Raw genomic sequence first — 24650 nt, forward strand, 5'->3', positions numbered from 1 at the left:
TCCCTTCATTGTCTGATTTTTCTTTTCCCCTGGACTCTTCCATTCCCTGCCATGAACTTCATTAAGTTTGATTCAGAGCCCCAGGGCTGGAAAACATCTCGATGGCTGACATTTATTGAGTGCTCACCCAGAACCATGCCCTGTCCATGTGCTTTATGTGAATGAACTCATATAACACTCATCAAACGATCCTCTAAGGCGGGTGGATAGCATCCTGATTTAAGAGAAAAGGCAACTGAGGCAAAGAGGGGTGAAGAAATGTGACTACCCTCATCTCTCTAATAAGTACAGATCGAGGATTTGAACCCAGGCAGTCTGACTGTAGAGGCTTTAGTCTTAACCACACTGTGATGGGTCCAGGGCCCCAAATGCCATTTATGTAGTAGAAATTACATCAGCGCACAGAACTCCCACAGTCTCTGGGGACCAGGCAGTGAGCACAGTTGGTGTGCCAGTGCTTGGATGCTGTCTAACCCCAGTTCTTTGCTGCACAGAAGGCGAACATGAGGCCCCGGGGAGCAGGGACACGCTCACATTCTTACTGTGGGGTCACTGGAAAGTCCAGTCTTCGTGTTCTTCCTACCATGTTGTGTAAGACAAGACCCCTGCTTGGTCTCAGGTAGAGGCCTGGGACTTTCTGCTCAAATGGAGCCCTCTGGTGGTCAGGTTCCATCTTTTGGCTCTTTCCACAGTACAAGTGGGTTTGCATTGGGTTTGCAAACCCAGAGGGTTTGTGGACCCGCGGTCTGGAGACTCCCCCTTTCTAATTCCCACTGGTGCTGGATTCCCAGGTCCATGTAAGAGTAGGAGCTGGAAAGTCCAGACCCTGCTTCAAATCTTTCTGTCACTTTTAAGCAGAGCGACCTCAGGCAGGATATTCAAGCCGTCTGTAAAGCGGGACCTATCACGGCACCCGCGTCACTGGGCCATGTCGAAGATGACAGCGGGTGGCACCGTCTGCCACCCAGTAAGTGGCAGCTGCTGTGCCTTGCCATCTCCTTGTTCAACAAGCACAGCTGGTGGGCACCTTTGTCTGTCTTGTGGCTCTGACTTGTGCCCCTAGGAGATCCTTGAGGATGGGAGCCCTGGTTCCTGCCATTGTCATAGCTCAACCTCATGACTCCAGGGGCCCTGGGGCTGACCACATCCCGGCAGAGGATTGACAAGGGCTACCCAGCCTCTTTTATCGCACACCTACTATGTGCCACACTGACCCCATTGCTTTGCCGGCTATACCGTGTGCAATTCTCACAACCACCCTGTGAAGGAGGCACTTCATTTTCAGGTAAGAAACAGGCTCAGCAGGTGAAATGCCTGCCTGAAGTAACAGAGCGAAGTAAGTCAGGGCCAAGATTGACAACCACACTCATGCCTTCCCACCCAGCCACAGGTGAGTATGTCAGAGCAAACAGACCGACAGATGTGAGGACCGGAGACGTGCAGAAGTGGTACCTTGGGAACCTTGGGCGTCCCAAAGTTATCCAGCTAGTTACCATCAGAGTCTGACTCCCAGGTCAGGGCCCTTCCTCCCTCTACCTGGATGACTCCACTGGGAGATTTGGTGTCTCCTGAGCGGGTCCTCAGTGCTGAGGAACAGGAGGGGTTCCCCTCTGGTGGGCGGAGGCCTATGGTATGGGCCAGTCCCTGTGATGCCGAGGCTCTCTCTCCATTCCTTTCATTGCCCACTGGGGTGGACGATCAGCAACTTGGCTTTCTCGCTTCCTCGATGTCTCCCAGCTGGGCAGCTGGCTGAGCTGCCAGCGCCTGGCTATCAGCTCAGGAACGGGGCTTTGAAATGGGATCCCCCAGTGCCTGTGGTCCAGTGTGGCCTCCCAGGCCACAGCAGGTGACGGATAGCGCCTGAAATGTCACCGGGCCCCACTGCCTTTGCTCCCACATGGCCCAAGTAGTTTGGCCAGTGCTGGCTCAGGGGTCCTGGGGACCTGGGGCTGGGCGGAGTGGCCTGTCAGGATGGGACTCTGCGTTGGGTCTCAGCACTCCAGGTTGGCTCAGGACAGGGTGTGGGCAGGTACTCCTGGTATGTGGAGAATTGAATGCAGGTCCTTTATCGCATTTTTCAAGGCCAGAACCTTGCAGAGCCTTTGTGGGAATTAGAAAAAAGCACTTCTGCATGGTGGATATTAGCAAAAGAAACCCTCAGGGGAGAGGCAGCTCCACCTGGGGCACGGGCTCAGTCCTCAGCTGAATATCCCTGTACAGTGCTCCCCTGGCCAGCGCTCCTGGGTGGTCTTCCCTATGGCTCTACCTTCCTCTCTAGCCTCATTTGGTGCCCCTTTGCTTTGCCCCACCCACCCCACTCATTCTCCACACAGCAGCCAGATGGATCTTTTTAAAATGCAAATTGAAACCTGTCATCCCTCTGTTCAAAACCCTTTGATAGAGTCTTTGATGGCTTCCGCTGCCGCTTCCAGCCTCCAGGGTCCTCAGATCTGGCCCCAGCCGACATTCCTGTCTCATTGCCTCCTCTCCCTCTTGATCACCCTGCTGGCCTCTTGCTCTTCCTTGAGTCCTCTCCTTCCTCAGGGCCTTTGCACTTGCTGTTCTTTGAATGTAGCCCCAGCTTTCCCGCTGGTTGATACTTACTCATTCTTTTTTTTTTTTAATTTTTTTTTAATGTTTTATTTATTTTTGAGACAGGGAGAGACAGAGCATGAACAGGGGAGGGTCAGAGAGAGGGAGACACAGGATCTGAAACAGGCTCCAGGCTCTGAGCTGTCAGCACAGAGCCCGACGCAGGGCTCGAACTCACGGACTGAGAGATCATGACCTGAGCTAAAGTCGGCCGCTTAACCGACTGAGCCACCCAGGCGCCCCAAAGTTACTCATTCTTTAAACCTCGGTTCAAAAGTCCCTTCTCTGGGAAGTCTTCCTTGAGCCAGCTGACTGTGGCCAGTTACGGACTCTTCCAGAACTATGAACTTCTATGTAGGATGTGCCACACTGAAGCTTTATCCTTACTTCTGCGATTTTGGTTGCTGTCTCTCTTACCTGCTTGACTTGAAGGTTCGTGAGGGCGAAGAGCCATGTCTGTTTTTCCTCACTGTATCCTTCACTTAACATAGTACCTGGCACACTGAGCAGTTATGGAATGAACAAATGAAACCCACACTGAAAAACTGTCATGTGCCAGGTACTAGGGATCTGTCTGTTCCTTTTTATTCTATTTACTCATTTATTAAAGTTTATTTTCAGAGAGACAGAGAGAGTGAGAGCAGCGGAGGGGCAGAGAAAGAGGGAGAATCTCAAGCAGGCTGCACACTGTCGGCACAGAGCCTGGCACGGGCCTCGAACTCACGAACCGTGAGGTCAAGACCTGAGTCAAAATCAAGAGTTGTACACCTAACCAGCTGAGCCACCCAGGCGCCCCTCCTTTTTATTCTTTTTAAAAATCCAATTAACTCCTCAAGCACGTGTTTGCTCTCACTGGGTATTAAGCCTTGTTTTGGGCACCGGGGATCCAAAGGTGGAAGTAATGTAGCTCCTGCCTTTGAGAGGGCAGGCTGGTGAGACAGAGACCCTAAACAGATAATGCAACAGCCAAGGTGAAAGTGCTGCAGATGAGGCTCTAACCTGGTTCCAGGGAGGCCAGTGCAAAGAGGGCATTTGCACTGGGTTTTGAAGGATGAACAGGAGTTCGTCTGGCCAAGAATACCGAATGGAACTGGCACAGGGACAAAAACGAACTGTACCATGTGCAGAAGCAGGTGGCTGGAAAGGGGAGGGATGGCATGTGAGTCTTGGGAAGAGGAGAGGGGGTGCCGTGGGTACTATCTGCAGATCCCAGGCAGCTGGGCAGCACCAGGCCCTGGGAGAAGAAGTTGGACTCCTGTGAAGAGGGGGCCTCGGGTGCTAGGTGCATACGGAGGGTTGGGAACGCTATGGGGCAGAGTGTCTTTGCGCCTGCACCCCCAGCAGATGCCTCCTCTTTGGTCTCATCTACATTGGCAATCCAAGATTTCTCCTGAGTGAAGGATTGTGTAGCACAAGCCAGTTTGGAAACCCCAGGCAGAGGAACCTGGTGGCCAGTTGTGTGTGGGCTCTAGGGGCAGATCATCTGGCTGGGTCATTGTGACAACTCCTGCCCCTGTGTGACTGAGGGCAGCACCCCCTCGAAGCCTCAGTGTCCCCACCCATGAAGTGGGATAATAAAGCCTCCCGAGGCTGGTATGAGGACTGAATGAGCAATTGGTGATGCTGCTGGCCCCGTCCCGAGCACTTTGCCAGAATCATCCTCGACCACTCCATGAGGTACTCACCGTTGCTGGCCACACTTTACAGCAGAGGACACGGAGGCACAGAGAGGTTACCTAACTTGCCCGCGGGCAGGCCGTCTGGTGGCAGAGTCTGGGCTCTCGACTGCTAGACTTCTCTCTGTGTGATTTTGCCCAAGTTACATAGACCCTCTGGACCTTAGTCTCCTCATCTGTAAGATGCAAACGACAGCGACCCCTCCGTCGTGGGGTCACTATGAGGATTAACAGCACCTGCCTGCCAAGTGCATGAACTGGATTCCTGGCTTTGGTGAGCACATCCTGCGTGTTAGCCAGTATATTATCGTGATGGGTGGGGCCGGGTTTGCATAGCTCGGTTAGCACAGGGCCAGGGATAGGCTAAGGCCTCCATGGATGTTAGAGAATACTGTTGACGCTACTGTTATCTGTCCCCGCCTGAGATCCCGCAGGCCCCTGGGGCTTCTGGATCTGACGGCTCTGCTCCCCCTCTCTCCCCCCGCCCCCCCGCCCCCCCACAGGCCAACGAGAACAGCCTGCTGAGTGCGCAGCTCAAAGGTTTCCCCCTGTTCCTGCACTCAAACCTGGGCCTGAAGGACTGCAGCATCAACCCCAAGTCCCCGCTGCTCTATGTGACACGGCCCAGTGAGGTGGAGAAGGGCGTGCTGCCCGGCGAGGACTGGACCGTGTTCCAGTCCAACCACTCCACCTACGAGCCTGTGCTGCTGGCCAAGACGCGCTCCTCCGAGTCCATCCCGCACCTGGGTGCGGACGCCGGCCTGCATGCCGCTCTGCATGCCACCGTGGTCCAGGACCTGGGCCTCCATGACGGCATCCAGCGTGTGCTGTTTGGCAACAACCTCAACTTCTGGCTGCACAAGCTCGTCTTTGTCGACGCCGTGGCCTTCCTCACCGGCAAGCGCCTCTCCCTGCCTCTGGACCGCTACATCCTGGTGGACATCGACGACATCTTTGTGGGCAAGGAGGGCACACGCATGAAGGTGGAGGACGTGAAGGTATGGCCAGGGGTGCCAGACACGTAGGGCAGGGCCTCGCCGCCTTCGGACCTTGGGATGCCCCAGCATGATGTCGCTGTCTCTGTCTCCCCCCAGTGCTGTTGATCCCCCTCCCTCGGCCAGCTGGTTTTATTAATTGTTTTACTGGACGAAAGCGTCCCTGAAAATTATATCGAAGCATGGGGCAGAGAGGAATTTTGCATCTGGGGTGTGGAACTCAGAAATGCGCCTGTGGGGGCGCCTGGGTGGCGCAGTCGGTTAAGCGTCCGACTTCAGCCAGGTCACGATCTCACGGTCCGTGAGTTCGAGCCCCGCGTCAGGCTCTGGGCTGATGGCTCGGAGCCTGGAGCCTGTTTCCGATTCTGTGTCTCCCTCTCTCTCTGCCCCTCCCCCGTTCATGCTCTGTCTCTCTCTGTCCCAAAAATAAATAAAAAACGTTGAAAAAAAAATAATAAAAAAAAAAAAAAAAAAAAAAAAAAAGCGCCTGTGGAGGGAGAGACCCGGTCACTGAAGCACTGGGCTGGGAGCTGGGCAGGGTTGCTTCTCTGCCTTTGAATCCAGACCTGATTTTTCACTCTCAGAAATGTTGATGTCAGTACGAGAGCTTCCACGAAACTTTTCAAACAAGAATTAGAGCTTGAATCATACACAAGGCATAGTTTAACTGAGGTCTGTATAAATAGTGGAATGCATGTGTTTATTTCAAAAAGTGTTTACCAAACAAAACTGTATGTAAAAGCATTTTGCAAGCCATGAAATTTTACACACATGCATCACTACTAAAGAGAAGCCTCCAAATCAAGACCATTAAGCTAGCTTTAAAATGCAGTTTCCATCCACTCTCTATTTTACTCAGAGTTCTTTGCAAAGGAAATGATCCCTAGTGTAAATGGGGAAATCAGTGCCGGTTGCCATAAATAGAGGGCAAGCACAACAGTAGAGCCAAGGAAAACAAAACCAGGGGATTAAATTCTACTGAGATACTGCTGCCTGCTGACCTGGTCCTCCTTTACGAGATTAGCACCAAACCCAGACTTCCCTTTGATGTTAGGACTGCAAAAGACACTGCTCAGAGGAGTGCTTTCCTTCCACGTGAGTCCGCATGTGGGCGCTGTGTTCCCTGTCATCCTGCAGTCACCGCTGGGGTGGGTCAAGGGCCTGGGGGGAAGGCTGGGGGAGCATTGGTCCTCCTGCCTGGGTCAGAGGCAAACGCTCTCCTCTTCCTTACACCTCCAGAGGAGAAGAACCCAGCGAATGGTGTTGGGGAGCTGGTGCTGTCTGGGGAGTCAAGATCAATTTGACCCTAAACTGACTGGCACACCTGGGCAGCCCTGTCCGGCATCTGGGCCCTGGTGGTGAACTGACAAGAGGGGTGGATGGGAGGTTGTCAGGCTGTTTCCTGGCACCCCCGGGGGGTTCACGGAGGGGCATGTGCAGACAGGCCAGGCTCTCAGAGCCTTTCTGGCTCCCATCTCGTGGGACAGGGCAGTCTTTGATCTGCTTTGCACATTCGCTTCTGAGATATCACTTCTTCAAGGGCGGTCCTGTTGAAAGAAAGTGTTAAGATGATTCCTGTTGAGCCTTCCAGCTCTGAGGTTTCATGCGATGCCATAACCCACTTCCAACAGAGTAGATCGTGTGGTTTTCTACTTAGGATGCCCTTCTACTCTCTCCTGGTATAACCATAGTCTTGGCTGCCTGTCCAGGGGAGTGCCTGGGACTGGTTCAGGGTTGATCCCTTGAGGATACCAGGCTACCGGGCTCGCCGTGTCACCCATGAGCCCTGAGTGGCCCTACTTGGTTCTCACTTTCCCCATTTTTACAGTGAGAGGGATGATAGCAGTTTGGAGCTATTTCTGTTGAAGAATACTAAGAGAGACACCCTCTTCTGTGGGCTCGGCTCAGTGCGGACTGCAAAGTGCTTCGCCAGCCGGGGTCCCATTTGCCTTAAACGTCCTTGTGAGTCTGAAAAGGCAGAGGTTTTCTCCCTCCCTGGTCCCTTAATCCCAAGCACAGGCTACAACTAAGCCTTTCTTTTAGAGACACGAATGTCGCCTCATGAACTTGTACTGGCTGTGCCGTGCAATTTAAATGATACCAACAGCAGCTGCTTATTCAGGGTTTGGCAAGTGCCAAGCTCTGTGCTTAGCTCTCTCTGTGTATTGCCTCCTCTGATCCTCATAGCAGCCCTGTGACGTGGGCATTATTGTAAGTCGCATTTTACAGAGGAGGGCACTAAGGCTCAGAGAGGTGAAGTCACTTGCCCAAGGCCGCACAGCAAGAGCGGGCACATCCATCAGGTAGTGCATGGCCTTGGAGGATGCCAGTGGTGGCCCCCGAAGGGCCAGGACTTCCAGTTTGCAAAGTATCCTGACAGCAGGCGCTTGTGGGTTTCTTAACAGCCTTGTGCATTGTGCAGGGTGGGGACCTTCGGAGTCCTGACTCCAGAGTACAAGCGTGTGTTTGTTCCCCAGCGTCAGCTTCCCTTCATTGACTTGCCAAGTGTGGGGTGTGCCATGCATGGGGACATGGCATTGCTGGGTACACAGTACATCTTTGGAAAAGTCATGATGCTGTGACATCAGCCTTGCATTTACTGAGAGAAATCCTCCATGTTTGACAGGCAAAAATAGGAGGCTCACGGTGGCAGTGACCACAGACCCGGCGATGCCACCACTTTACGTTACTTACCAGAACGTCCAGCAGTTTTACATGCAGTACGTCACTTAGTCATCCCAAGAGCCCCATCAGGAAGATATTATTGTCTCCATTTCACACTGGGGGAAACTGAGGCCTGGAGCAGTTACACAGTTTTCTCAAGGACACAGAACAGAGCCAGGCTAGAGTCACTTCTTCTCTCGCCAGCGGCCTGGTGGCCCGGCCCAGGGCTGGCTTTGTGGCTGTGGGACCCGACACTCAGAAGGGGCCTGTACAAGGTCAATGCTCTGCTATTGCCTTCTGGATATTTTAAATAATTTTGGAGCAAGAATCCCACATTTTTATTTTATTTTATTTTTTGCTGGGCCCTCCAAATTTTGCATCCGGTCCTGCAACAGCAGGATCTTTCTGGGCCATCAGGGGGAAGAAGAGAGAACTCCTGGCTTGCCCCTCACCTGCTTCTTCCTCCCCTGCCTGTCCTAGGCCCTGTTTGATACGCAGAATGAACTACGCACGCACATCCCAAACTTCACCTTCAACCTGGGCTACTCAGGGAAATTCTTCCACACAGGTAAGTGGGCCTGGCTCTGCCCCCACAAGCAACTTCCAGGGGCCCTCAGCATCTATGCCCTTGGAGTGCAGCAGGTGGCTGGCATGCCCACATTGGGGCCACATTTGACCCCTGTGTCCCCCACCCCCATCCAGCAGCCCACAGAGCAGTCACAGCCCCAGGCAGAGGGCATTTGGGGGCAACAATAATACAATAGCCCCCACTCATCCCTCCCTGCCCCTCAGGCTGTGCAGTCTTTTGGGGATGTCTTCTCCCTCTTCTCTCCCCCTTACCTCCATCTTTTAAAATTATTTGTCCTATGGCTGCTTAAAAAAGTAATTGGTTGAATTTTAAGAACATTACAGAAATATGTAGTACACAAAGTGAGAATGTCCTATAATTGTGCCCACCCCAAAGATGGCCTTTGGCGTTTTATTTTCAAGTCTTAAGTGTTGAGGTTGAGGGTGTAGGTTGCCTGATTCATGCCTTCCCTCTTCTTTTGGGCTTCCCCCAGTTCCTCAAACGCTGACCTTCTGGGCTGGGCAAGAGAGAAAGACCCCTGAGATGTCTTCTGCAGTACATATTTTCTATAGCTGCCTTCTGCTTGGGCAGAAGCAATGTGGACAGTCTCTCTTGAATTCTAGGAAAAACCCTAATACTCCACAGTTCTGGGGGGCAGGGGGCAGGGGGAGTGTGCAACAGGGTCCCCAAACCAAATAGGGTTGTCTGTATGCATTTTTCGTATTCTCAGCCCTCAACATATCAGAGGTAGTCGTAGCAATATGCATGAGGCGGGATTAGACATCCTGTACATGTTTAAAGAGCTCCGATCATTAAGTAAAAGGCAAATGCCAAATGGCCCGCTAGGAAAACAGGATCAGAGCAGGCATGTCAGAGCTAGGAGAAACCATCGCAATCATTGCGTGTGAACCATGGATTGCACACATGGGGCCCAAGGGCGCCGAGAGGAGAAGGACTTGGCCAAAGTCACGCACTGAGTGAAGTCTACACTCTAGAATGCAGGGCCCTGGACTGGGGCTCTGTCTGCTCCCGTGCTGTAGCTCAGGTGACTCTCCCAAGCAGCCCTCTTGGGTGGGCTTGGGCTGCGTACGCCCATCTGCGTGCACCAGCTCGGGCTGAAGAACCTCATGGGGGTGGGCCAGGCCGAGCTGCCTGTGTTCTGACTCTAGGTACTGATGCCGAGGATGCTGGGGATGATTTGCTGCTGTCGTATGTGAAGGAGTTCTGGTGGTTCCCCCACATGTGGAGTCACATGCAGCCCCACCTTTTCCACAACCAGTCGGTGCTGGCCGAGCAGATGGCCCTGAACAAGAAGTTCGCTGTCGTGAGTAAGATTCCCTACAGGGCGGAGCTGGGCGGGCTAGGGGCTGGGCTGGGAGTCTGGACTGCTGGCCTCTCACTGCTTGCGCAGTTTGTCTGATAGCATTTTATTAGTATCTTTATAGCCACTGTCTTTCTGAAGCCTCACAGAGACCCCAAGAGGTGGTTCTCGATATTCTCACTTTTAGATTAGAAACCGATGCTCAGGGAGGCCACATACCAGCTAGGAGGAAGTCCCATCAGGACTTGAACCCAGGCCTGTTTGTTTCCTGAGCCCAAGCTCTTCAGGCCAGAGTGGAAGGCTCAGGAAAGCTGGAGGTGGTGCTCAGGGAAGAGGGAACAAGGCCCAGGTACGGGCTTAGCCTGGGCCCACCAGCCAGTCAGAGGCCAAGACTGGCAGGAAATGCATTTGTCCTTGCTCCTCACTCCTGGGAGCTGGAGGGCAAGAACTCTGGGCTGAGAGTTAAGGGTCCCAGCTTGGTCAGTCCCTCACTCCGAGACTCTGGGCACATCCCTTTCCTCCCTGAGCCTCAGCTTTCCCATCTGTACTTGAAAGGCTTGGACCCACTACCCTGCCGTTCTAGCCTCTGATTGCTCTCTCCCATTCTAGAAAGGGAAAATAAGACCCAGTGGGGAAGGAACCCCATGCTCACCCTGCCTTGGCCCTCCTCCCCCCAGGAGCATGGCATCCCCACGGACATGGGCTATGCCGTGGCGCCCCACCACTCGGGCGTGTACCCTGTGCACGTGCAGCTGTACGAGGCCTGGAAGCAGGTGTGGAGTATCCGCGTGACCAGCACGGAGGAGTACCCCCACCTGAAGCCGGCCCGCTACCGCCGTGGCTTCATCCACAACGGCATCATGGTGAGTGGGCCCCCGGCAGCCCGTGGGGCAGGTGCACACGCATTGTCCGGGGAAGCGTGGCTTCGGTGCGCTGGTTAGGGGTCTCAGGCCAGGTTCTGCTGCCCCCTCTGGTAGCCAAGGCTCTCGATCCCAGGGAAGGTAGGCTGCCAGTCTGGCCTTTCGTGAGCTCCTTCTTAGCTTTTGTGATAGGGGATCAGGGGATGAACATTTTTAAAAGGGACCTCTGGTAAGGACTGGGAACAGGCCTCTCTCATTCGTTTGCTCATTTTTAAAAAAATTTTTTTTAAATGTTTGTTTATTCTTGAGACAGAGAGAGACATAGCATGAACGGGGAAGGTCAGAGAGAGAGGGAGACACAGAATCTGAAGCAGGCTCCGGGCTCCGAGCTGTCAGCACAGAGCCCGACGTGGGGTTTGAACTCACAGACCGCGAGATCATGACCTGAGCCGAAGTCGGAGGCTTAACCGACTGAGCCACCCAGGCGCCCCTCATTCGTTTGCTCATTTAAACATTTTTCATGAACTCTTCTGTCTCTGTCCCTTTTCTAGGCACTGGGGATGCAGAAGTGTACAAAGCCAACAAAAGTCCCTGCCCTTGTAGACCTGACATTCTAGTGGCAGGAGGTAGACAGTGTGCTCATAAGTGTGTAACATGGGTAATGTATGGTCAGATGGTGATGGGGCCATGAAGAAGAGTCAAGCAGGGAAGAGAGATAGGGAGTGCCAGAGGAGAGGAGAAGCTAATTGAAATAAAGTGACTAGGGAGGGCCCTCCTAGGAGTGAGCCATGCTGCCACATGAAGAAAAGCATTCAAGAGAGAGAAAAACGTGCAAAGGCCCTGGGGTGGCTTGTGCTGGGTGTATTTGAGGACCAACTAGGAGGCCAGTATGGCTGGAGGGGAACAAGTGAGGGGGAGATAAGGTCGGAGAGGTGATGGACCCGATTGTGTAGGGCCACATAAGGCCATTGGATAGACATTAGCTTTTTTTCTGAGATGGGAAGGTTTGCATGGGGCACTGTTGTGATCAGACTCCTGTTTTAAAAAGATTTCCATTGTTCTGGTCCCTGTGAGTTTCAGAGACTTCAGGGGGCAAAGTGGAAAGCAGGGAGACACTTGGGGACCACTGCAGTCTTCCAGATGAGATAGTGGTGGCTCGGACCAGGGTGCAAAGTCAGGATGCAATCAGATTCTGGACTTATTTGGAAAGTCAGAGCAACAAGATCTGCTAATGGGTTGGATGTAAGATGTGGGAGGGAGAGATGCATCAAGGATGACTCTGGGGTTTTTGGCCCTAGACGCTGGAAAGCTCAATTGTCAACAGTCCAAATGGGGCATAGGTGGGAAGGCCAGATTCATGCTTCCATCTGTCCGTCCGTTTATCCATCCATCCATCCATCCATCCATCCATCCATCCATCCATCCACTGACCTCTGGATACCAGGCATTCATATTTTCTCTGGGGATGAGGTGGTGACCACCTGACAGGCGAGTTTCCTCCTTTCTTGGAGTCCAGTTTCATAAGAGGAGACAGAGACTCGGCAGTGAAACTAGTGCGGGGCTGGGCGCACTCCCAGGCAGATTCTAGTGCTCTTGAGGCGGTTGCAGGTGTGACTGGAAGGGGACCCTCTCTGGACAGACGTTCTCACTCGCCTGTCTCCGTTACTTTTGGGTCTGCTCATTTTGTTAACGGAGAATAGCATGAAGTGTGTAAAATGGCACAGGCCCGTGGCCTTTGGGGGAGAAGACCCCCAAGAGTGGGGGCTGTGTGGTCACACAAGAGGCTGCCTTTTACGAGGAGACACCTGGCCGTTCTCCTGAGGAAGGGTCCTCTGCCATCCGTGCCTGGAGATGCCATAGCTCTCCCCTTCCCCATCCCAGGTCCTCCCGCGGCAGACCTGCGGCCTCTTCACGCACACCATCTTCTACAATGAGTACCCTGGTGGCTCCAGCGAGCTGGACAAGATCATCAACGGGGGCGAGCTCTTTCTCACCGTGCTCCTCAATCCTGTGAGTGCTCCATAGCCCTTGGCTGGTGGTGAGGGGAGCGGCTGCCGGATGGCATGTCTGCCACCGAGGCTGGCTTTCCTGGGCCTCGAGAGGAGGGGGTGGAAGCAGGTATGAGGGTCAGGAGTCGGGAAACCCACTCTGCGGCCCTGGCTCTGTCCCTGCTCTGCTGCATGACCTTGGGAAGGCAATCCGAGTTGTCTTTTTTTTTTTTTTTCCCTTTCATAATCTTGTACTTTGAGGCAGTAGTGTTAGAATTTTTGTCTACGTTCTCCTTCCAGTCTTTGTATGTATAAATACACGAATGTTGTATATTAATATAGTCAATCATGAATCTACAAACTACGTATGTGTGTAATACACATGTAAAATACATATGTAAAATATGATACATATATTTTGAACTGTTCACCTGAACTTTCTGGCCCTCTCTTTCCTTACCTATAAAATAGAAATAACCATCCGTGCTTTAATACTGTTCAGTAGATGTTAAGTGGTAGTTGTATTCGGCTTTACGGGGTAACCGAGTACTCCTTGTTTTCCATGAACACTCCACAAAAAAATATAAAAGAACACCCAGTGATTGCGCAGTAGGTCAGCTTCCCGTTTCAGGGTTATAGAAGTTGGTGGTCAGTCAGGCCTGGATTCACCTGGTTGTGCCTCAGCCAAGGTCACACGGCGAGTTTCTTAATGGCGCCAGTACACCTCGGACTGGTCGCAGCTTCGGTCTGCGAGCCGCAGCAAGATGGGAAGAGTCAGAAGTGGGGTGGAGGTGCCTCAGGTGCTGACCAGCCCCGCCTCCCACCTCCCCTCCCCTGGAGCAGATCAGCATTTTCATGACGCACCTGTCCAACTATGGGAATGACCGCCTGGGCCTGTACACCTTCAAGCACCTGGTGCGCTTCCTGCACTCCTGGACCAACCTCCGGCTGCAGACGCTGCCCCCCGTGCAGCTGGCACAGAAGTACTTCCAGATCTTCTCTGAGGAGAAGGACCCGCTCTGGCAGGTGGGTGGGGTGTTGGCCCAGGTGTCCTGTCGCAGAGACGGAATGCCCACCACTCACAGGCACGCACTCCAGACACGGGCTTGGCCCCCACACCCTCGTACTCTCTCTCAAGTGCCAACTCAGGCGCACACTTGCTCACCAGCACGGGCACGCTTGCTTGCTCTCACGCACATGCGTGTACACACCTCGCACACAGACCCACATGCATGCACACTCATGCACACCTTCTGAAAAAGCATTACAAAACTGTAAAGGAACACAGTGTAGATCAAGTGGGGGTCAAAGCAACTGCCTGACCTAGTTAAGGTTTTTTTTTTTTGTTTTTTTTTAATTTTTTTTTTTAAAACGTTTTATTTATTTTTGAGACAGGGAGAGGTAGAGCATGAACAGGGGAGGGTCAGAGAGAGGGAGACACAGGATCTGAAACAGGCTCCAGGCTCTGAGCTGTCAGCACAGAGCCCGAACCGGGGCTTGAACTCACGGACCGTGAAATCATGACCTGAGCCGAAGTCAGCTGCTTCACCCAGGTGCCCCTTTTTTTTTTTTTTTTTTAACATTTTACTTTTAAGTAATCTCCACACCCAATATGGGGCTTGAACTCAAAACCCTGAGATCAAGAGTCACATGCTCTATCAAATGAGGCAAGCAGGTGCCCCGTGTCCTGCTTAGACTCTTAGATAGTCCTTTATGCCCCTTCTCATGCTCATAGGCTCTGTACCACAGGAAAGGGGACTGATGGGAAGGTTTTGTGGGGGCAGCTCTTGGGGACGTAGGCCGTTGGGGGTTGTGAAAATCCAGACACAGAAGCTAAGCTGGAATTGATGGCAGTCTCATAGTTCAGACCAGAGGTCAACAAACCATGACTCATGGGCCAAATCTGGCCTGAAGTCTGTTTTTGTAAATAAAGTTTTATTGAAATCCATCTACACCCATTCTCGTAAGTACTGCCTATGGCTGCTTTCATGCTGCAGCAACAGAGTTGAGTAGTTGTGACAGAGACCAGATAGTACTCAAGGTTAAAATAGTTACTAACCACTTACCAATAGATTTACTAAACTCTGTAGAAAAAGTTTGCTGACCCCTGGTTCAGACACAGCTCATCCAGTTAAATTCAATAAGTGCTCATGAGCTCCTGCTACGTGCCCTGCACTGGGCTGAACTAGGGCTAACCGGAAGTGGTCCCTGCCTGCTCCGCAGCTCAGTGTCCTGAGCTGGGGATGTGACAAGGACATGTGTAGTTACTTTACCTGGCAGCACTGTAACAGCCACATATCCATGTGCAAGGAGAGTCCATTCATTGGGTTTGGGGCCCCCCTAACATTCCCTCCACTGTTGTTTTAGGACCCCTGTGAGGATAAACGCCACAAAGACATCTGGTCCAAGGAGAAGACATGTGACCGCTTCCCAAAGCTCCTCATCATTGGCCCCCAGAAAACAGGCAAGTTTCTCTCCTCTTGGCCGGTGTCTCCCACTGCCTGCTATCTCAGCCACAGATTTTGGGGGACCGCCGTGCCCTGAGTCCACTCCCAAGTCATCTTCCCCCTCTTTCCCGGGAAGTGGGAGTGAAGTTGGGATGAACACGAACTGCCTGTCAGTATGGAAGTGGGGAGGGGGTGGAGGATGGGCGTGGAATTTTCCTACCTGTCCTGAACCACCGCCTCAGGGAGCTCTCTCTGCGTCTTCCTTGGAGTCTCTGAGTCTAGGCAGAGAAGCCCAGATCAGCTGTTCTGCAAATTTGAGCAATGGCAGGAAAAACTGGTTCAGTACAAAGAGGACTGGAATCAATTAGTCATGTCTGCCAGAGGCGCAAGAGGGAGAAGCAGTGTATGGTTGCTAAGTCTTTGCCAACAAACACACTCTGAGGCATGAATAGGCCCTCCCATGTTATAGATCAAAACACCTGAGACTCAGGGAAGCTAAGTGACCCCCCCTCCCCCGACACATTCACTTAGGAAATGACCGATTCAAGTCTTGAATCCTTATCTCTATGACCCCCGAAGCTTCTACTCTTAACTAAACTAAACCCTACAGTCTCCTTCTCTTTCAAGATGTCTCCTCCTAGCGTATAAACCATATAGACTCACACACAGGAAAGGAATGAGCTCTCTGAAGGAGGGAGTAGGTCCTGTACAGTCAAGTGGGCAAGAGAGTATGAGTGAGGGAAGGGCACCCAGAAGAAAAGGCATTTGAGCCAAATTTCTTAGCCCTTCAAGAACTTCTTCACATCAACACATTGCAGGGTCTGGAGCTCCCTTTACTCTGCGCTCCTCCCGAATGTCAGAGGTTAGAGCCCAGAACTGGAAACCATCTAGTTCTGGGATTATGGGAAGACACTAATGGATTGGGTATGGCTGCTGGAGTACAGGGGTTGGAAGGATTCTGAGGCCAAGTTCCTGTTTAGTGTTTAGAAGGCCGTGATGGATTACTGATGTCTATAGTGGATGCAGGAGTTGGGATACCCACATGCATGCCTTGTATTTGCCATCCTGGGTTTCATAAAATCCTTTGATCATATAGATGAAGAAACTAAGCCCCAGAGAAGGAAAGGGACTTTCCCGGGATCTCCCAGTGAGGCACGGAGAGCTGGATTCAGAACCTAGGATCCCAGGCTCCTTCCTTGTGTTTGGGGGCTGGGCCCTGGTCTCAGCTGCCTTCTATCCCTGCAGGCACCACAGCCCTCTACCTGTTCCTGGGCATGCACCCAGACCTCAGCAGCAACTACCCCAGCTCAGAAACCTTTGAGGAGATCCAGTTTTTTAATGGCCACAACTATCACAAAGGCATCGACTGGTGAGTGGCCCTTTCTCTCCAGAGCTGGATGGGAAGGCAGTCACGGAGACTACCCGGGAGGAGGTCTGCTCTGGTCACAGCAGGAAGCAGCTGGCACTTACTCACCCACAGCCAAAGTTCCTGTAAACAGGGACAAAGCTCAGTGACCCTTGGATCATGATGTTGGCGCCTTGTCACCAGCTGGGACGTTTGATGAGGAAGCCCTTTGCCCCTTTACATTATCGCCTGGGGTCAGAGACTGCTGGAAGTCCGAGCCAACCCCGCCCTTGCTTGCCGACAAACATCCTGCGTCCCATTGGACCGATAGGGACTTGTCCAAGGTCCCAAGAGTTGAGGACAGAGCAGGGGCTAAAATCCAAGTGTTCTGACCTGAGAGCTGGCCCTTCTCAACTGTGTTTCTCTGACAGTGGAGCCGGGCAGTGTTCTTGTGAGCCCTTCAGAGGGGCTTGCTAGCCCTTGGGGGGTTGCCTGGACAGGTGGTGGTTGAAATTGCAGCTTCCCTCCAGAACCCGTCACCCGAGGTTACCACGGGGTGTGGAGCCTACGTGGGGAGAGTCTTACACTCTGAGTCTTTCAGTGTGTATCTTTCTCCACGATTTGCCTTTTCTTACCCTATATGTGTATCATTACTCTTGTTTATTATGTTAACATCAGTGGTTTACCTGGGTGGAGAGATTATGGGCATTGTTTGGGGAGTTATTTTTGTATTTTTCTCTCTTTCTTTTGTCTATCATCTCTCTCTCTCTGCCTACCTACGTGCCTACCTCTAATCTCTAATGTGTCTACTGTCTCTTGTCTAAAACCCGTTGTAGCCACTGGAAATCACCTTTCTTCGGATTTTAGAGGAGGTAATATGGTACGACACCATATATTCAGCAACGCTGTCAGCAGGTCTGGGATGGCACCCCATTAGCAAGCACCCCAATAGCACATACATCAGTTAATGTGTCTATAGCAAACTCTGTGAATATTTACTAATAAGTCAGGTTTTGCTGCCAAATGGCTTTGCTACAAATGTCGGCGGGGGGTGGGAAGGCTCTGTTTTCAGAGCTTTCTCAATTTCCGTGTTACAGACAATGGTGGGTGTACAGATGCTGTTTCATAAAGAAAATTCAGAGATACACCTGAAACTAATATAACACTGTATATTAATGAACTGGAATTTTCAAAAAAACCAAACAAACAAGAAAAAGAAAAAAATAAGAAAATTCAGAAATAGGAGGGAGCTAGCTATTCCTCGGCCCCATTCCCAAGATTTTGATTTTGTCGGTAGGTATGGGGTGGGGTGCAGGAATCTCACAAGCTCCTAGGTGGTTCTGATAAAGGCATCCCTGGGACCTCCCTGGAGAAACCCTGTCTCACAGGATACAGGAGGGATCCTACAATCTCACCTAAGGTGGGTCTTTGGGCTTTGGCTCCCATGAACCCCTGAAGTTGTACTTCTTTTTTTTTTTTTTTTTTATGTTTATTTATTTGTTTGTTTATTTATTTATTTATTTAGAGACTAAGAGTGTGCTTGAGCGGGAGTGAGGGGAGGGCAGAGAGAGAGAGGGAGAGAGAGAATCCCAAGCAGTCCCCCTGCTGTCAGCACAGAGCCCAATGTGGGGCTGGCTCTCACCGCAAGATCATGACCTGAGCTCAAATCAAGAGTTAGATGCTTAACCAACTGAGCCACCCAGGCACCCCTGTGTTTGTACGTCTATTTTGCCTGAGTAGATGCCCCTGGGAGGGTCTGGAGTGTTGGTTTAGTTTTCCAAGATGTCCTCAACTCAGAGCTGGTCCCAAAGGACTGGCGTGGACATTACTCTGGGTGAGATACGGGAGGTTTATCTGGAAAGCCATGAGGCTGACCTCTGTGAGGCCGGGGAAGGGTGTGGCTGGCAGGAGGTGACACACTCCCCCTTTCTTTGTCTCCTGGTCCACAGTGACAGCCTAGAAAGTGCCGTTCTAGGTCAGGAAAGAAACCCTGTACTCTGGGGGCAGCTAAGGGTGCTCCTCCAGTCCATGCTGGCCCTTTCTGGGGTTGGAGGTGTCCCAGCTCTCCCCCTCAAGGCAATGGGAGTTAAGGCCCTGTCAGTTTAACTGGGAGCATCTTGTTTAGGTTCAAAGACGCGACCCCCATCCCATGCCTTACAAGCCATATCACTTCCGTAAGTCTTCATATCCTCCTGACTCCAAGGTCCCCCCTGGAAAGGAGTGGATTCGAAAATGGGAGACTGCCGAGTGGCCGTGTTTGCAGAATCCCTACCAGAAGCGAGTCCGTGGGATCACTGTGCTCTGCTTGCTTTTCGAAGTTCTACCCCCAGTGACCCTCACCTCACTCTCTCATGCCCCCCTCATGAGTCTTGCCTGTGAGCTCTTCTGTCTGGGCTTCCTGCAGGTACATGGAGTTCTTCCCCATCCCCTCCAACACCACCTCCGACTTCTACTTTGAGAAAAGCGCCAACTACTTTGATTCGGAAGTGGCGCCCCGGCGGGCAGCCGCTCTGTTGCCCAAGGCCAAGGTCCTGACCATCCTCATCAACCCAGCAGACCGGGCCTATTCCTGGTACCAGGTGAGCTGGGGCTGGGGCGGAGCCCTGGGTGGGGGCACGGGGCTCTGTCCACCACGCAGCTACTCACTCACTCATTCAACAAACATTTAGTAAGCACCTACTATGTGTCAGGCCCAAGCTAGGAACAGGGTGGTGGGTAAGAATGGAGCCCCTCCTCCACAGTGCCTCCAGCCTAGTAGAGGAGACAGGCAGAAATCCACGACGCATCCCAGCTGGCAGTGACCTGGCCACCCTCCCAGCTTCATCACGGCTCCTGCCTCTGATTCTGACCAATAAGACGTGGAGGCTGGTTCCACCCTAATGAAATGGAGGTTTGCTGAGCAGTGACCATACTAACTGGCCTCCTCACTGGGCACTGGAGGGGGTTGGGGGGGAATTCAGAGAAGGATAAGGCATAGGACTCCCCATTCATGGCAGAAGCTGCAAACACCAGATCAGGTAAGGAATTCACCTGGACTGTTGTCTGTGCCAGAGAGGGTATGACTCCTACCTCCTACTTGACTATGTAAGAACTAGAACTTTCTTTAACTTCAATGACCTAACTTAATTTTTTCGAGCACCATTCCACTAGGCTGACAGGAAAGCTTAGACCTGAGCCTTTTGAGGGTTTCCTCCCCTGCCTGCCAATCTTCCTGGGATTGTGATCCAGTGCCAGGGTATGGGGCATGGGTACCTGGTCCACCAGCTCGTCCTGGATGGCCTCCTCATGCCTGGCCACTTTGGGAACTTCCCTGCCACCCTCTGAGCCTGTCTGTCTGGGTTCTTCAAATGGCCAGCCACTTCCTCTCTGGGGCTTTGCTGTGTCCACGGAGCCAGCAGGTATAGACCCTACGTGCTCTCTGGTCCCACAGGGCCCCCTTCTCTCACTCCCCACCCTGAGATGTGTATGAGTCTCAGTGTGGGTGTGGGGGCTCATGAGAGTTACCCCTAGTGGGCAGGTTCCTGATCTCTGGATGCTGAGGGCCCAGGACATTGTTTTAGGTGGTTCAAACATGGCATTTTCCCCATTTTGATTCTTTCCCAATCCTGTCTTAGTCTGCTCGGGCAGCCGCAACACAATATCATGGATTGGGGGGCTTAAACAACAGAAATGTATTTCTTACAGTTGTGGAGGCTGGCAGATTCAGTCCCTGGTGAGAGCGCTCTTCCTGCTTTCAGATAGCCACCTTCTGACTGTGTCCCCACAGGGCAGAGGTGGGGGCGGGGGGAGGAGAGAGAGGGAGGGAGGGGGAGAGAGAGAGAGAGAGAGAGAGAGAGAGAGAGAGAGAGAGAGAGAGAGAGAAGGACGGAGGGAGTGCTCTTTGGTGTGACTTCTTATAAGGGCACTAATCCCATCATAGTGGCCCCACTCTCATGACCTCATCTAACCCTAATTACCTCCCAAAGTTCCCACCTCCAAATACTAACATTTACGGGGTAGAGCTTCAACATATGAATTCGGGGGAGGGGACACACATATTCAGTTCCTAAAAACCGTCTGATTTCTATAAAGGAGACATTCTCAATTTGGGGTAAATGTCTCTTCAGTCCTTTCTCACACTGCTAAGCTCTGTTTTCAACAAAGAGAGCACAAGCTTCGGGCTCAGGGCCTGTAGCAGACATTTGTATCTGGCTGGCATTTGAGAACGCTGCTTTATTTTTATTGCTTTTATGAATGATTACCTTCTTTATGTGACAACTGATTCTGGTTGTCTATTTATGGAGGCAGTAGAGAGTTTTATATTGAAATAGATTTATGTGAATAAGAAAGATGAGTCGATGTAAATCAAAAGTATATTGACATTGGCACACGCAGGCGGTTTGTGGATATGGCAGAAATCCGAGAGGTGGTGAGCAGAAGACCAACATTTGGAAACTCTGATCTAGTCCAACTCCTGTCTTGCAAAGATGGGAAAGCTAGGGCTCCAAAGGGCCATGTCTTCCCCAAGTCAAAGAGCAGTGAGAGGCAGAGCCAGAACTTGAACCCATGGCTGCTGGTTCTAGTCCAGAGTGTTCTGGCCACTCCACGGCTGCCGTCCCAAGAAAGCCTCTTCCTTTGTGGCCTTCATGTGACATTCTGACCCTCTCCCCTTGCACACAGCACCAGAGAGCCCATGACGACCCAGTGGCCCTGAAGTACACCTTTCACGAGGTGATCACGGCTGGGCCTGACGCGTCCGTGAAGCTGCGTGCCCTCCAGAACCGCTGCCTGGTCCCCGGCTGGTACGCCACCCACATTGAGCGCTGGCTCAGCGCCTTTCACGCCAACCAGGTAGCTGCCTGTCCCTGACCCTTGGGAGGGCGCTCACAGTACTGGCTTGTGGCAGCTGGCAGAGAGCCTCAAATCTCGTGTCAGTCTCAGGGCCAGATATGCCTTCATTGGCGAGCTAGACCTTCGGGGTCTTCCAAGGTTTCATTTTTATTATCCCAAGGCCGATGTGTGAGAATCTCCTGAGCCCTTGTCCCATTACAATGGGCTCTATGTCCCTGAGGGGACTCTGAAAGCCCTGAGGTAGGGCTACCTTCCTCGGAGGAGGAGAAGGATATGGTGACGTAGTGAGAGCCTGGTCGGAAAGGTAGGCAGGGTCAGATCACAGGCATTTTAGGGAAACCCTTGGAGGGTTTATGCAAGAGAATGAGAGACAGAGAGGTGCGTGGTAAGGTTGTGAGGGGCAAGCTATGCTTGGGTGATAGCTTCATCTCTAGGAGAAGATGACATTGGTCCAGGGAAGCTGGCAGAGAGCTGGACTGTAGAAGACTGAGGCGTGGGGACACCTGCCATTCAGAAGTGGAAGATAAGGTAGAGGCTATAGAGTGCAGAGTCCCCAATTTGTGACTGTGGCTGCTGACCAGAAGATGGGGAACCTATTTGCCACTAGAGTAAACACACACCCGTATCATCCTTCTCTTTTTTCTCTTTCTTCCAGATTCTGGTCTTGGATGGCAAACTGTTGCGAACAGAACCCGCCAAAGTGATGGACACAGTGCAAAAGTTCCTTGGGGTGACCAACACTATTGACTACCACAAAACCTTGGCGTGAGTGTTGCCTTGGCTTTTCGATAGGGTGATTTTCTGAGCAGACACCTGGACCAAAAAGCCAAAGGCTTGAATGATTATGGAAGAGACACAGATTAGTTAGAGTTAGCAAGTGTTAGGAAGCATGCATATCCCTGATAGCTGTCTAGCAGAAAAGCTAATATTAATATGACCTGGGTCATATTAATAAAGGTATCAACTCAAAAAAAAAAAAAAAAAAAAAAGGAGGTGATGAATATGTTCTACTCTGGTCAGTCCCAACCCTGGGGTTTTCTTTTCAGTCTGTGCTGAACATTTTCAGAATCTTTTACTGAAGTAAGTTAGACTACCATTAAGCAGCCCCAGTTCCCCATAAGGGTTTCTTAGCATTAGATTTTGACTTAGTTATAATTTCAGGAAAAGGAAACTATAAGTATTGGTGATGGGTCATAATCCCACTCACTCAGAACCTGGCACAAGTGCACTGAGAATGCCCTCCCCAGATTGAGTAGGTGCCAGCCTGTGTTGCAGGAGCTCAGGGCTAGGGAGTCGTGTCTCCTAGTGCTATGTCCCAGACAATGACTCATGCGGCTGGGTGGAGGTGAGGCGGGGGGGGGGTCTCAAGAGAGGGAGGAATAAAGTCACCTTCCCTGGCTACCTTTCTGGGAAGGTCATGTGGTAAGAATGTTCCTTTTCACACTCTTGGAAGTTGAAGGTAAAGAAGGTCACCTTAAGGCAGACAGGGACAGCAGCTAAGGGAGGGCTATGGCATCAGAGATGCCTGGGTTAGGATCCCAGACCTGTTGCTTCTTTAGCTGTATGACCTCGGGCAAGTGTCTTCGCTCCTTCAAACCTCACTCTCCTCATCTGTAAATTGGAGACAAAGGTGATAATTCCTGCCACCCAAGGGTCACTGTATTGAACGAAGCACGCGTGTGGAACTCATAGCTCAGTGCCTGGCACGTACTGATGCTCAGAAATCCTCTCCATCATCGTCTTCCTCCTTTATGCCTACCCTGTGACCCATCCAGAAACCCCTGTCTCCCTCACCAAATGTGAATTCTGTTTCCTGGCTCTTCTCATGCCCAAGAAGCTCCGAATGGTTCCTGATCTGGGGTTGAATTCTGATGCCAGCATGCCTCCTCCCCTCCCCTTGACAGCTTCAGATCTCATCTCTCCCCCACAAAAGCCTTCGAAGGCCCAGCATGACTTCGAATCCTGAAGGCAGTCTTGCTTTGCCATTTCTGAAATTTAGTCCAAAAGCCAGAACTTCTCAGTGATGAGCATGCTTAAGTACAACAAAAATCCCCCACGAAGCTTTTTTTCCCTGTTGGGTTCTTGGGTGAAGTTGCTCAGCCCTGAGTAGGAGAATGCTCAGAAAAGATTTCCCAGGATCCTCTGGGATTCTGTTATGGGTCGCTGAAGGGACGGACTCACGCTGCTCCACCAGGACAAGAGAAGGCTCAGAACATGCGAGCTGCCTTCTGCTAGGAAGAAGGGGCAGGGCGTTGAGTGTAGCCCAAGGGCAAAACTCGGGCCAGCGGATCCAAACACCAGCCCCACACATCTCTCTGTGGGTTCCAGAGTGTGCTTGGGGTAGTGGGTTTCATGGTCTAGGCTTTGCCCTTCCTGGGGTCTGTGAACGTTGCCTTAAGGTGGGAGGGGGATGGGCTGGGCCAGCTCCCATCCATAGGCTTTCCCCAACTCCACAGGTTTGATCCAAAGAAAGGATTTTGGTGCCAGCTGCTCGAAGGAGGAAAAACCAAGTGTCTGGGCAAAAGCAAAGGCCGGAAATACCCAGAGATGGACCTGGATGTAAGTGGATGCACTGCCTGTGGCAGCTGGGTAACTGGAGGGGGTCCCTGGCTGGCGGGGATCCCCTCTTCCCTTTACCATGCACTCAGCACCTTTTTTTAATTTTTAATGTTTATTACTTTGTTTTTAGAGAGGGAAACAGAGTGTGAGTGGGGGAGGGACAGAGAGAGAGAGGGAGACAGAATCCGAAGCAGGCTCCAGGCTCTGAGCTGTCAGCACAGAGCCCAATGCAGGACTTGACCTCATGAACTGTGAGATCACGACCTGAGCCAAAGTCGGATGCTCAACCGACTGAGCCACCCAGGCGCTCGGCCATGTGCTCAGCGCCTTAATGGCCTTGGCATTTCTTCGATGGTGTTCTCTTATTTATTTATTTTGAGAGAGAGAGCGGGGAGAGGGCCAGAGAGAGAGGAGAGAAAGCGTCCCAAGCAGGCTCCGCACTGTCAGCCTAGGGCCCGACGTGGGGCTCAGTCCCACAAATCGTGAGATCATAACCTGAGCCAAAATGAAGAATCAGATGCTTAACCGACTGAGCCCCACAGGCGCCCCTTGGATGGTGTTCTTAAAAGGAGGAAATAGAAGCTAGGACATGGTGGGTCAGGAATGGCTTAGTCAAGTGAGTATTTATTACCTTCTGCCAAGGGCTGAGTGCTGTGGGCTTTGAGGATGATTCAGACATGTGCTTTGCCTTCAAGGGACTCCTAGTCTAGGAGGGAGACTAGTCACACAGACCAATAAGATGCAGGCCAGCAAGTGCTTCACGCAGCAGGGGAGCTGCACACAAGTTCTGTGGGAATTCAGAACA

At 51.9% G+C, this 24650-nt stretch overlaps 1 protein-coding gene and 1 long non-coding RNA gene across 7 annotated transcripts in view; one reads left to right on the forward strand and one right to left on the reverse strand.

Moving 5' to 3' along the window:
* The window catches only part of LOC131506533 (uncharacterized), a 95318-nt gene extending 71171 nt beyond the window's left edge, over positions 1 to 24147 (reverse strand). Inside the window, exon 1 of the long non-coding RNA XR_009259004.1 lies at positions 24096 to 24147. This is a non-coding gene — a long non-coding RNA (uncharacterized LOC131506533). The remainder of the gene's footprint in view (positions 1 to 24095) is intronic.
* The window catches only part of NDST1 (N-deacetylase and N-sulfotransferase 1), a 63266-nt gene that overhangs the window by 33038 nt on the left and 5578 nt on the right, over positions 1 to 24650 (forward strand). For 5 of the 6 annotated variants that reach the window (XM_058720160.1, XM_058720164.1, XM_058720180.1 and 2 more), the window contains exons 3-14: positions 4772 to 5266; positions 8408 to 8495; positions 9665 to 9819; positions 10494 to 10679; positions 12558 to 12686; positions 13508 to 13690; positions 15032 to 15128; positions 16357 to 16480; positions 18861 to 19035; positions 21116 to 21286; positions 21942 to 22051; positions 23743 to 23845. In XM_058720160.1, coding sequence (XP_058576143.1) covers positions 4772 to 5266; positions 8408 to 8495; positions 9665 to 9819; positions 10494 to 10679; positions 12558 to 12686; positions 13508 to 13690; positions 15032 to 15128; positions 16357 to 16480; positions 18861 to 19035; positions 21116 to 21286; positions 21942 to 22051; positions 23743 to 23845 — 2016 coding nt within the window. The remainder of the gene's footprint in view (positions 1 to 4771; positions 5267 to 8407; positions 8496 to 9664; positions 9820 to 10493; positions 10680 to 12557; positions 12687 to 13507; positions 13691 to 15031; positions 15129 to 16356; positions 16481 to 18860; positions 19036 to 21115; positions 21287 to 21941; positions 22052 to 23742; positions 23846 to 24650) is intronic. The other variant, XM_058720184.1, reaches the window with a different exon arrangement.

Source organism: Neofelis nebulosa, chromosome 1 (genome assembly GCF_028018385.1).
Source record: "Neofelis nebulosa isolate mNeoNeb1 chromosome 1, mNeoNeb1.pri, whole genome shotgun sequence".
Lineage (NCBI taxonomy): Eukaryota > Metazoa > Chordata > Mammalia > Carnivora > Felidae > Neofelis > Neofelis nebulosa.